The 13,851-nt window shown below is 40.1% G+C and overlaps 1 protein-coding gene across 1 annotated transcript in view; it reads right to left on the reverse strand.

Annotated features, from left to right (window-relative positions):
* LOC122798278 (fibrocystin-L-like) overlaps positions 1-13,851 on the reverse strand; it is a 399,773-nt gene that overhangs the window by 48,714 nt on the left and 337,208 nt on the right. The window contains exon 17 of the mRNA XM_044067090.1: positions 5,150-5,488. Coding sequence (XP_043923025.1) covers positions 5,150-5,488 — 339 coding nt within the window. The remainder of the gene's footprint in view (positions 1-5,149; positions 5,489-13,851) is intronic.

Genomic DNA, 13,851 nt, shown 5'->3' on the forward strand with positions numbered 1-13,851 from the left:
TTGAACTACTTCCACCCCATCTGCAAGACATATCACTCATCATTTAATGGTAATCTAGTAAATGCCTTTTGCTTACACAAGTACACACACACATGTACACACACACACACACACACACACACACACACACACACACACACACACACACACACACACAGTCACTGCCCTCAATAAGTATGACTGTGATCAAAGCTCAAAGACACAGTCTCTGTCACTGTTGAACCATACTGATGATCACTGGTCTTTGTTTTCACAATATGCCTTCTCAAGTCAAACCCCAAAAATAGCAATGTCTTCACTGTTTATCCTCTGATATTTCACTGTGCTCAAAGTGGAACAAATATGGTTAAAGTACTGTATTTCAATTGTCTGACACAATGTCAGTGATCACTTTACAGTGATTAACTAATTACTCTTTGCTTTCACTTATTCTTCCATACTCCCACCAAAATTACTGTATTATGTCTGTTTAACTGCAATGCTTTACAAAGACTTTTATGGTCTCCTGTTAGAAACTGCATTAACTTTTTTTATAACTCAGTTAATAAAAAAAGAAAATTATGAAGATTGTTGTTGTGCATAGTAGTACTGTTACACATGCCTTCAGATTTATTTGGTGTCCTGAAATTATTTTTTAGAAATCTATAAGAAGAAAATGCCACTGAGGATTGGAGTGTCTGATGTCAGTAAGCACTGATATCAGCCGCTCTTATGAACTGATATCATTGCTTGCTTCACAAAGTAATGGCACAATGGGTGGCATTGTCTCCTCACAGCAAGAGGTTCTCCAGTCTCATTCTGAGATAACTTCTTTTCAGAGTCTCCATGTCCTTCCTGTGTCCATGTGAGTTTTCTCCAGATACTCTGTTTTCCTCCCACATTTTAAAGATATGTAGAAGATGGATTGGGAACTCTAAAGAAATGTTTGGTCATGCAGGTGTAATATGGAAGAAAGATCTTGCAACTTATTTCTGTTTCTCACTTTGCCTTTTAAAGTCTCTGGATAGCAGTGGCTATCCAGGGAGGTCACTCTAGGAGTTTGCTGAGACCCATAAAAGAGAGAGAGAGAGAGAGAGAGAGAGAGAGAGAGAGAGAGTGAGAGAGTGAGTGAGAGAGAGAGAGAGAGAGAGAGAGAAAGAAAACTGGGCACCAACAAGTCACCTCTCAGCAGCCTATAACATACAGAGTACAGTGACACTTTCAGTCTGTCCACATAAGTCACGGTTTGTAGGCCCTATATTTTCCTGGTGAAATTCCTCTATAGTTTCTCCAGCTGCTGCAGGTGTCTGGTGAGGTATATGCAAAAGGGGGCACTGTACTCTATTATTGGTCTGTTGAGGGTCTAGTACAGTGGAGTTATAACATCCTTAAATCTAGCTGTGATGCCCTTACTTATGAGATGCAGAATTTAGAAAACTTTCCTTACTACTGTGGAAACATGGTGATAGAAATTTAGATTGCTATCAACCTGTATTCCCAAGTCTCACACCACTGGGTTTGAGCTTAGGGGGTGCTGTACATATTGTAATTGGCAGGGAATTCCTCTTTGCCAAAGGGTATAATAATGTACTTTTTTTGCATTTAGCTTTAGTCCGTGATTTTGGCACTGATCATCTGTCTGTGTTAGTCCCTTTTGTAATACGTTAATATCATTGAGGGAACTCAATGATTGCACCCAATTTGCACTAATCAGTGAACTTGGTAAGCCACAGGCCATCTACTTTATCCTGGACTTCCAAAAAATAGATTCCAAGCAGTAAAGGACCCAGCACAGATCCTTGTGGTACGTCACTGTTGACTGATCTACTGGTAGAGATAGAGTCCTAAGCTTTGACAATGTATTCTGCCGGTGAACCAGTTGACTACCCATCTGGAGACATAAGGGTTAAACCCTAGCTGGAAGAGTTTCTCAATTATACGAGTGGGAGATTGTGTCAAAAGCCTTGGCTAGGTCAAGATAGGCAGCATGCACTGTCTTACCTTCATCCAGGGTATTTGTGGACATTCTTAAAGATATCTACCAGTTTTAACAAGCATGATCTACACTTAATGAAGCCAAACTGGGTTGGGTCAAGATTTTGAAGGTTGCTTATGTCCTTGTTGATAAGGTCCATGTTGATTCTTTCCATGGCCTTGCAAATGAGGCTGGTTAGACTTATGAGTCTATAGTTCCCAGGGTTCTGTTGCTGTTCTCCACTCTGCTGGAACAAAGCCAGTTCTCAGACTATAGTTAAAGAGAGCAGCAAGTGGTTCTACTAAGTCTTGTTTTAGATTGCTAAGTAATCAGCTTGGGATGTAATCTCATCCCACTGAGGCCATGTTGTTTTATCTTGGAGTGGACAGATATGACCTGCTCTCTAGAGATACTTGGCAGAGGACTAGTGTCAGGGATGCTTTGGGGTATAGCTGGTGGGGACAAGGGGGTGAAGTTTGTGCCAAATCTGTCAGCTAGCAGGTTGGTAATTTCCTCAGGTACAGTAGGAGTGGTACCATCCACTACTAGTTCAGTACATAGCTGGGCATTCCCCTTTAGATTTCTGATGTAGCGAAAGAATGCCTTATGATTATCCTTAGCCAGGGATGCTATTTTAGCTTCATAATTAGCTTTAGAGGACTTTACAAGATATCTGATTTGCTTGTTCAAGCTGTAGAGATAATTCTTCCTCATCAGAGTCAGTTCCCTGTTGTTCTTAGACAGCAGTTTCTTCTTCTTGTTATATAACCTATTTACACTTGAGGTCCAACAGGGTGGCTTGTTTTTCCTGGAGGATGTGGTCTTGATCTGTTCTGGTACAGCTGAGTCTATACAGTTGCTTAACTGTTTATACAGAACATTTGTGTGCACCTTTGTATAAGAGTTATTGCTGACTGTTTGCAGAGGGGTTGAAACTTTTTATACCATCATTTGGTAGACTACAGTTACTTTTGGAAAATTTTTATTAGTTTTATTGCTCCTGTGGGGATGTCAGGTCCGACAGTTACCTTGAATGAAACTGATTTATGGTCTGACCTTACTAGGGAGGGCACCACATGGGGGGGTCCTGTGACCCCCTGTGTTGGTGAGTACTAAGTCTAGGACATTGGTGCCCCTTGTGAGGGTGCAGACTATCTGTTCCAGGTCATCTGTGTTGAAAAAGTCCAGGAACCTCTATGAGATCATGTTTGTGCTCATGGGAGGATAGTTGAAATCATTCATGACCAAGGTATTGACTGTATGGTGAGTGATTCCAATAAGTCCAGACAGGCTGTGTGCTTCTCTTGATTCATGGTGGGAGATCTATAGCTAACAATGATGTGGTGGGGTATTTTGCCTGTAGTTAGTTGGACCTGGAGTAGCTCAAGACAGTCATACTGTTTAATCAGTCTGGAGGTGTACTTAGCTTTAATGAAGATGGATACACCTCCACCTTTGGTTTTCTCACACTTGTTTTGAGGTCTGAATGTGTGGAAAGCACTGTAGCCTTGCATGGCTGGAGTACTCTCTGCGGCCTTGAACCATGTCTCTGTGACTGCATAGGCATCAGCATCTTCCAGGGTGAAGAGTGCTTCCAGGGAGTGCAGTTTCTTGTTAGGCTCCTAGCATTAAGCAGCATGACGTTTGTCGTGAGTGTATTTTGTTATGCTGGAAATTTTCTTGTATTGACAAAGCCTTTAAAAAAGCAGTATGAGGAGGCAAGAGTTTTGCCAGTATCCAAAAGCCTAGAGGAGACAGGTGCAGACCATCTCTGTTTGGAATTTATTTAACTGACATCCAGTCCAATATCACAGTGTGGATGACTGTTTGTTGTGTACTATTATCTGTTTATAAACTGATACTAAACAGCTCCATCAACAGCTGGAATATACACATACCTGGTGACTTAAAATTGTCTCAAATTAAATGCAAAAATGTGCAGAATTCAATAAATCAAAGCTGCTCCCACCTCCTATGTTTTAAATGGTACTCCTCTTCAGACAGTCACAAGAAACTTGGATACCAATGTGGACAATTCCATCTCATTCAGCCATTATGTTTCAACCTTAGTCAGGAAATCCTTCTAAATATGTCCTAGTTAATTTCCTCAGGAAATCTCTTCAAGAGCCAGAAAAGTCATCCTGCCACTGTACTCTTCCCTTATCTGACCAGTTAGTGAATACAGTGTCCCCTTTACTATGTATAAATTGAAACATATTGCTCAACTAGAAAGACCCCAAAGATACCTTATCAATAAAATCCAAGGCCATAAACCTTTTAATTATTCTGAGAGATTAGCACAACTCTTTATACTCAGTAGCCTACAGACTACTTCAAGGTGACCTGTATTTTGCTTTCCAAGTTATAAAAGATCCAGTCCTATTTGACCTTCTGTTTCTTTGCAAAACAAGTGGTTCTATGAACACTCACACTAGGAACATAAATCTACATCAACAAATAAACAAGACTCACTGGAGACACAGAGAGAGACAGAGGGAGGGGGGGGGTTCTAACTCAATTGTTTCCCAACCTATGGATTAAGTTATCACACAAAGTATTAATTTGACTACTTTTAAGGATAAGTGATGATAGTTGATGGATGGGTAGACACAAATTTCCACCAGGATTATTATATAGAGCCCTGCCCAGTTTGGGAGGTAAGTGCAACTAAATGTTTGAAAAGGAGTGGAATGAACCTTTAAATGTGTCTTCTTAAAGTTGTATTTGGCTAGGCATCTTATGGTCCTCATGACCATTTGACTAGTATTGTTTTTGTTTCCAAGCAGCATGATGTCTCATGTCTGGGAGAGGTTTTCTGATTTTAAGTGCTTTGGGGTAATTATGTCATTAGTCCACTAATTATAGCAATGAAATAACTACCCCTAAAGTGTTCCGAGCACAGAATTTTTTTTAATTGTATGTTTTCCAATTTAAAAATAATGAGAGATACAGGGGAAACTGCTATCTCAGTATCTGCATTTCTGACCATTGACTTTGTTGCTGAATAAAACTTGCCACACGATGGTAAGGGGTTAGATATTCAAATGTAAAGTTGATAAAACTGAAATGTAAAAGAATCTGATAGAGATTTTGAAAATCAAACCACACAATTGTGTTGAATATGATATAAAGTCCATTTCAAATGAGGTATATTCATCTGTGTTGTAGACAGAGAAATAATTTTGTTTTACATACCTGAAACATTATTCATAATCAAGACAAGAGTGATCACAGCTGCAGCAAACAGGTGGCCTCCTCTATTCATGCATCCAAATATGCAGCCTAGATAAGGGATATACGCCATGTCATTGAAGCTGGATGCAGCGGACTTTACAGTGCTTTGGACAGTAGTACTAGTATTTGGATTAGTAGTAGGTGTGGCAGTAGTACTATCAGCAGATTTAGCAATAGTACTGGAAACAGTAGTATTGTCAGTAGAAGTAACATCAGTGGAGTTTGAAGCTATTTTTGCTTCAAATGATTTAGACATGATTTGTATCTGGTTTAGTTCAAACCGCAGCTGGTAATGGTCACCTGAAACAGAAAACAAATATTATGGAATGATACTGACATTGACTTCAAGGTCATACTAACTATATAGTAGTTTGCATACAGTGTATATATAAATATGATATCCTAATACTCTAACACTAAAGCTGTATACTGTATTACACCGTTAATCATACATCTATCTTATGACCAGTACGATAAAAAAGATCTTTTAGCTATATCTGAACTTGGATGCATATGTGCAACACTCACAACAGTCACAATACTTGCAATAACAGACCAAGATAACACAAACAAGTAGAACAATCCTGAATATCTTTATGTGATAACGTGAACAGTATATTATATAAACAAGCATTTGCTGATGCTGAATGTTGGTTTCACTGGTGATGCAGCACAGCAGAATGATAACAGATTTGGGGAGAGGCAGAAAGAGAATTATTGTTGAGATTGTTGAAAGATGGTATGAAAACTACCATAAGGTATCAAATTTAGTCAGTCAGTGTGATAAACCTAAAAGCCTAAAGAGTACTGGGATAAAGAATATGAGAAACCATTAGTAGAAAAAACATCAAGAAATACTTTTACCACTGTGGAAATTGTCAGTGTACCCAGTTCTGGAGTACTGAATCCAGTCATAGACACCACATCTGTGCATACGCATTGAATGGATACTGGGAGCCTGCAACTGGAAGCCAGATAATATAAATGTTTTTTTAAAACAGAATTGATTTCAACAGCTTCCAATCTCGGAAATATTATAGTACTGTGGTCTTACATCTCATAACACCCCTCTGGTTGTACGTCTGTTTGTATTAATGCACACCTTATAATATTGTTGTCACCTCACTGTCAATTAATTACTGAATGAAATGCAAGGACAAATTGCAAGGTTTGCTGGACTAAAATGTATTATCTCCGGAACATGTATGGCTCCAATCTTTATGGTCTGATAAGCTGTTGACACAACGTTTAGTGAGTTTGTGTATGATGACTTGAAACCACTGCACTGAAAAAATAGTTAAGTCTTCCTCCTGGGGGTAAGGTTGTTGGGCAGGATGAAAGCAATGATAAATTAGAGTTTCACCAATTCTTAAAATATTTATCCTGACACACACAGTCACTGCTGCTGATATTGCTGAAATAGTATTTATTTTGGGTTACCTGTTTGGTAAATAGGTGCTTGGGCTAGTTTTTGGTCCTTTCCAGCTACAGCTCATGCGGTTCACAAATATAGATACTCATCAGGCATCATACAGAATTTTATCTGAAGTATCAGAACATTAACAAAGTGCAATAAGACATTTTTAAAGAGTGATATTTCAACACAATGTAATAGAGATGGAATTTTGAAGATACATTCACACAACACATCCAAGGTAATACAGAGAGCTTAAAAGACATATCACACAGCAGAGTAGCACAAAAGATACACCTAGTAAGTCAATGTACTGCTTAGGATGACTAACTGGTGCATAGTGCAGTTTTGCTGAGAAGTTTGACTTCCATGTTTTTATATAGCCTTCTTAGTGTATTGCTGTTAAGTCTGCTTCCTGAAAAAGTGGCAGTGCTTGTGTGGATAGCGTCTAGCTTTTTGGGAGGAAGAGTAACAAACCCGTTATACATTCTGCATTGTCTTGACCTTCTCTTCTGATTACTTAAGTATTTTCTGAGATGGAGAACAGGGTAAGAAGCATGTATATACAGTGGAATATCAAAGGCTGTGTCCTAGCCAAGCATATCTCCTAATCACCATCACTGAAAAAACAGCTTTATAGTTGAAATTCATTGTATCAGAACCACAGCTGATAATACTGGTATCCACTTTATCAATTTTCTGTGTTTAGTTTTGAAATATTTTCCCTTAACTCATTACAGCTGAGTGTGCCTCCAGGCATTTCTGCAGTTACCTCTTACTGATGCCTTTGGGTGTCAAATATTGCTTGTTCATATTTGCATTAGTAATTCCAAAACCATGCTACATACAATGTATCGGAAGATTTCATCTTATAGCATACATGGTGGCAAACACAACTGCATTGATGTTTGACCTCATCATTCTTCCTCCATTTGAACCAGCTTCCTCATGTGATCTCAAATTTGTGTCATGGAAGACTATCCTTTTAGTGGCTATTATTTCTGCCCGCAGAGTGTCACAGCTTCAGGCTTTATCCATTAAACCTCCTTACTTGATTTTCCATGCTGACAGCATCTCACTTAGAACAAATCCCTCCTTTTTGCCTAAAGTTAGCACTGAAACTTATTTTAACCAAATTATTGATTTGCCAGTTTTCTTACCCAAGCACTCCAACTATCTAGAATACATGCTGCAAAAACCTGATGTTCACAGACAGCTCAGATTTTATTTGAATAGAACAAAATATTTCAGGAAATCGGATCAGCTTTTTGTTTCCTTTTCAGGCTCCAGGAAAGGTATGCAGGGGCTAAAACAACTCTGCCTAAATGGTTATCTGATTGTATCACCTTTGTTTATTCAGCTGCCAATGTGCCCTTACAGCATAAAATTAAAGCTGACTCAACCAGAGCAGTTTCTACATCTTCTGCTTTTTCTGCCAGACTTCCTATTGATCACATTTGTGCAGCAGCCACTTGGTCAAAACCTCATACCTTTATCACTCATTACAAAGTTGACAGGGCCTCCTTTGATACCACTGTCCTGAAAAATATACTCCCGTGAGCCACCCGAGATAGATGGTGCTTGGGACGCTACCCATCAGTAAGAATGAACGGTGAGATAGAACAACTTCACATAAAGAAGTTGTGTACTTACCATAACATTCCATGTGAGTTGTTCATCTTGCCTTCATTTTTATGTCCCTCCCTCCTACCCCCTCCTGGGTCTTTAGAAGACCGAGATGCTGGATCCATCCTGGTTGCTCAACCCTTCTATACCTTCTCTTGGGAGTGATAGAATGACATATGGTATTGTTATACACAGCAAACAAGATCTGAGGTAACTCTAAGTGCATCATGGGATAGGGACTTGGCCTTGAGCTATTTAAAGACCTTGAGCTTTGTAATAGGCCAACTCAGAGCCAATTGATCGGCTCTGAACCCATCAGTAAGAATGAAGGCGAGATGAACAACTCACATGGAGCATTATGGCAAAAAATTTTTTTTTTCATCTGACAATTTTAAGAGCCAGAGTTTTCATAGACCTCTTTTGTGCAGATAAATCTTTAACCTCAAATTCATCCAGGGGTTGTTTATAAAAAATGTAAACTATGCCTGCTCTCTACAGAAGGGTCAGGGTTCTTTGGAGCAGGTAGCTACTAATTAGGCTGTAAAAATTATTCATTGTGCACAAGACACAATCATTACAGAATTATAGGAGGAATATACAGTCCATGTACCTTTCCTTTTGACATAAAGGTTCTTTGTTGGCCACTTAAGTAATCTTTCATTAAATTTAGATAAACTAACAGATGTCTGATTTCTAGATATCAGAGCCTCAAAAACCTAGATATATGGTATTTGCTCCTAATATGCTGTTTCCAGCTTAATTACACACCTCTACCCCATTAACAGCAGTCCACTGATGACTCCTGCACCACCTCTGGAAAATCATCCCTGAAGTTTGCATGAGATACTCAGTGAGACTCAGAAAACATAGTTGGAACAAATCTTTGCTGCAGATGTATGGACTGATGGATGGGTTATGAGATGTCTTCTAGGACATTTGGAAGATTCTAACACCAGGTATAATTTCTAAAACCAGAACTCAGGGGAATTAACTCAAGTAGTAGAGTGGTTACTCATATGCAAGAGATAATGGGATCAATGCTTGCATTTCCATGGTTTGGGGGTTGGGAGTTGGGAGTTGACATGATGGTTAAGGTGCTTACCTCACAGACCAACAAGTACAGGGTTTGATTCTCCCCTTTGAAGGAAATTGGCTAGGCTTAAAATGGCTCACAAGGGCAGATAGGTTAATACTTACCTATGAATTGGTAGTGAAGCAGCCTGTCCTAAAGATACCCATCTCGTAGAGACAGTAGGGTAGAATGTAGGATTGGGTTAAGAAACATCATCCTGCTTTCTGAGAATAAATCATCACCAGCAGCTGCAGAGAAAGTGGTCTCACCTGTAGTTACAGGCCATGTTCTCTCACTGACACTTTCTACTACATGCTGCCTGATGAAGAGTCCATTAATTTAACATTCTTATCTTTATTTAAGATGACACCCTCCATATTTGTCACAAATGCTTATTGTATTCTACTTTTTTACTAGAACAAGAAGAAATAGAAAGAGGAGAAGCAGCAGAAGTGAGTCATTAATCTCACATGCTTTAAAAACAAATGTAAGTTTTTATAAGTTCATAAGTTCATAGGAGATTACTAGGCTAACAGCTCAAAAGCTTTTTCAAGTCTAGCCAATTTTACTCCATTTTCTATCCATAGGGGAAAGATAACAAGGTCATCAAGTGTAGTTTTGACAATTTTACAGACTGCCTCTGTTCATAAGGGACATGGGCACCACCCCAGAAGTGAATCTGTGACTTCCCATCCATTGGTCCAGATTGCAATTAAAGATGTTCAGGGAATGGCTCTGCTGCACATGAATAGGAAGCCTATTCCAGAAGAGGGGCAATCTCTGGGACATGTATCTGTCTCTCCAGCATGATCTGTTGGTGCCAGAGATCAGTTTAGATCCTTGGAGAGGGTAACTCTTGTGCAGTTAGTTTTGTGAATATGCAACATTCCCATCTGGGCTGGGTCAGAGACTGAATTGTAGGTCAGGCATAAATCACCCCTCAATAATCAGTAGGAAACTGAATTTAGAGATAGCGCCTTTAATTGGTCTGTATATGACATGTTGATTATACCTTGTATTATTTATTTATTTTTTGTGATAAACCTCTGAGGATGTCTGGCAAGGTACATGCCAAAGGGTGCATTGTACTTGATTGTTTGTCTGATGAGGGCTGAGTACAGTGGTACTTGTGTAGCTCCAACTGTATTTCACTGTATGGTTAACAGACTGCAGTTTTCTGATACATCACAAGGCAGAGCTCCTTTTCATTTGATATAAAAGAGAGAAATGAAAGGGAAAGAGGCGAGACTGAAACAGAGGGTGAAGGAATAAGGGGTCTTGCATTAAAGCCAGATTTTTTCCAGTGTCTAGGACAGGAAAGTGAAGTGGTAGATCGTGGCTGTCCTCCTCTGAAAACTTGGTCGATGGTGATCTGTGGAATCAGGAGAGAGGTTTGGAACCAGTAGTCCCACACCTGCATCTAACCAGCAAAGGACAGGAATACTGTTGGGACAATTAGAAAGAAGCATATTCGATTACCAGATGGCTGTTGGGTGATCTCTACACTTCATCAGTGGAACTGTGGTGCCTGACATCCAGAATGTTATCGACAGAGTAGTGAGAGGCTTCAGCTGCCATTTTATACTTTCACAGGATTGTGCTATATCTTCAACTGGGACTGTATGCTAGGTTTTTTTCATTTTTCCTTTTCTGAACTGAAACTGTTTAGCTTTATCTCAAAATGTACTTGCTGTCATTCTGTGGATCTCATGTTACTCACCCCTCAGTGTGATTTTCCCCTTAAATGCTTTGTGGATTACAAATACCTGGGTTTTTCATATGAGCTCCAGCTTTGGGCCCCATCATGCCAGCATTAAGACTGTAAGTAGTCACTGGCCAGTGAACAGGGAATAACAGAGTGTTGTCACAGTTTGGTCTGATTAGAACTGACCAAGGTTATAGCTGCTGTTAGTATTGTTGCATTATAGAATCTTTACTGCATTTTTGCTTATGTTTGAAATGACAAGACCTCTCTTATTGAGTTCGGGGGTGTGTGTGATTTCACTGTATGTATACCTCATATTGCCTTATTGCTAAACTTTGTGTTGCTGAAATAATTTGTTTGTTACTATGCTGTTGCCTGTTAAGACTAGAGTTTCCATCTAGAATAAAAGCTGTTATTACTTGCAACCTTGGTGTGCTGGGTGTAAATAGGGGTGTCATCAGAGTCAGGTAGGAAGGAACCCATACACTATTCAGCTACACCTGTGGGTGCTCATCTGGGATTGCCTGTACTGCCTAGAACTCTGCCCTACTCCCCTGAACATGTGTAAAGCAACACCAGCAGCAAGATGAACCTAGAAGTAGCCACTAATTGGTTCAAGCAGCACAATGCTCAGTCAGAGTATTGCTTAGTTCTGGTGTTGCCAGGGGTCACATGGACTGACATGCAAATACATCAAGTCACAGAATCCTTACCAGTTGTATGCCATGGATTCTTATTAGACAGCACCATGGACACTACAGAACAGAGCACATTGGCCCTATTAGAATGGAAAAATCCTCTAGTATATGACCATATACCTTTGAGTGTATCAGTTTCAGGTGAGAATGCAGTCCATGTGGTAATCTCTGAGAAGTGCACTACCCCAGAAACAGAGAAAATACCTGTGGAAGCTATCCAAGTAGTTTTGAGCCTTACACCAGAAACTGAAGCTACACTGCCCACACATAGTATAGGGCCTGAAGTTTTGAATGCTTTGGGAAGTCTTGTAGAAAAAGCTTACACAGCCATTCACTGGGTTTGGGTACAGCAAATTACATTTCTTCTCTGGCAAACAACCCACACCACAGGGAGAGGAAGATTTTAATCTTGGATGGATCAGGCTTCACAAGCCCTACAGAAGTGAGATATCCCAGAAACTCAGAAGAAGCAGTGGATAGCTGAACGTTTAAAGGGATTAGCTGCAGATACTATACGTAACCTATGGATGAGCAAGCAAGATTGCACAGCCAAGGACTATTTAGGCATACTGCAGGATGTGTTTGGAAGAACAGAGAGGGCTGCTGACCTATTGTATCAGTTTGAACACACATACCAAGGAGTTGGTGAGAAACTATCTGACTACATTAAGTGATTAGATAAAATGCTCCACCATATCATCCTAAAGAAGGGGTGGATCCGAAAGAAGCTGACCAAGTATGAATCAGTCAAATTTTACAAGGAGCTCAAGCTATGGATCACATTATGTGGAAACCGAGGATGAGAGATAGGAAAGAGACTCTAACCTATTCTCAATTGGTTAAAGAAGTAAGGGAAGATGAAGCCCTGTTGGAAGCCAAATCTCAGTTTTCAACATCAACTAAAGCAATGAGTGAACAGAAGCAGGAGCTTACAGTAGTGCTTACTACTTAAATGGGAGTCATGGTCCAGAGTGTCCACAATGTAGAGGTGTTACAGTTGCAGGCACAGGTTTCTTCCCTAACCAATGCCATAGCTCAAGTTACTAAGACGGTTGCAGACTTACAGAAAGCAGTGGTAACTTTAGCGGAAGGGAGGAATACATCTGCTAGAACCTCCATGAAGGGACTCAGGGAAGAAATAAACAAGCCGATGTTCTGAGTTCCTATTGGATTTTCTTTTCGCTGTGGAGGCACAGGGCATATAAAGTGTCAGTGTCCAAATGCAGAAAACTTGATAAAAGTATACAAGTTATTGCTGGCAAGTGTGATGCAGGGAAACTTCAAAGGGCCTCAGTGAAGGAACCAGCTAAGTGCAGAGTTGCAAAGAGCTCCATGAAATCTAACATCAAGAGAAGTCTCCCTAGATTTCACTTTCCAACCACTCCTTGCAGTAGGGGAGATAAACTACCTACTGTGCACATTTCTAGCTCATCTGGGGTGAACAATAAAACTGGAAAGCCATCTCAGCAAAAGTCTCAGCATCCGAAACTGCAAAGGATTACTAAGAAAGAGTTTCATTCCTTAAAATGGCAAAGCCAACCAACTGTACCTCAACAACATGCTGACTGCTGTACAGCTGAACAACACTGGAAACAAAGTACCCAATGGCCTAGTGGGACCATCCCCTGTCATGTCAGTGAAGATAGAAGGGGTGTACAGTAAAGCACTGTTGGATACTGGTGCACAAATCATCATTTTGTTCAGTGACTTTTACCAGAAATACTTGCCACTTGGAAAGTTAGAAGACTTGGAGATCTGGGGGCTAAGTGACATGAAGTTCCCTTATGATGGTTATGTCTCACTCAAGTTAGAATTTTCCACCTCAGTTGTTGGGTCAACAGAAGTTTTGGAAACTCTCGCTATTGTGTGCCCCAGGCCAAAAGGAAAGGATTCAGCATCTATTTTAGGGGGACAAATACTGACCTTGTCAGAAGAATGCTGATGCCTCAGTTGACCCAGGAACATCCAACTCTATATCCTCTTCTGAGACCAGCCTTTTGTGCCCTTCAGAAGAAGGATAGTCAGAAAGATGAAATTGGTCATGTATGGACCCTTTCTGGGAAAGAACATATAATTCATCCTGGTCAGGTCACCTGCTTGAGGGCCAAAGTGAGGATGTGTGGACAAACAGCTTCCTCTCATCTCATG

This window comes from Protopterus annectens, chromosome 3.part1, assembly GCF_019279795.1.
Source record: "Protopterus annectens isolate FY-2018-M chromosome 3.part1, PAN1.0, whole genome shotgun sequence".
Lineage (NCBI taxonomy): Eukaryota > Metazoa > Chordata > Ceratodontiformes > Protopteridae > Protopterus > Protopterus annectens.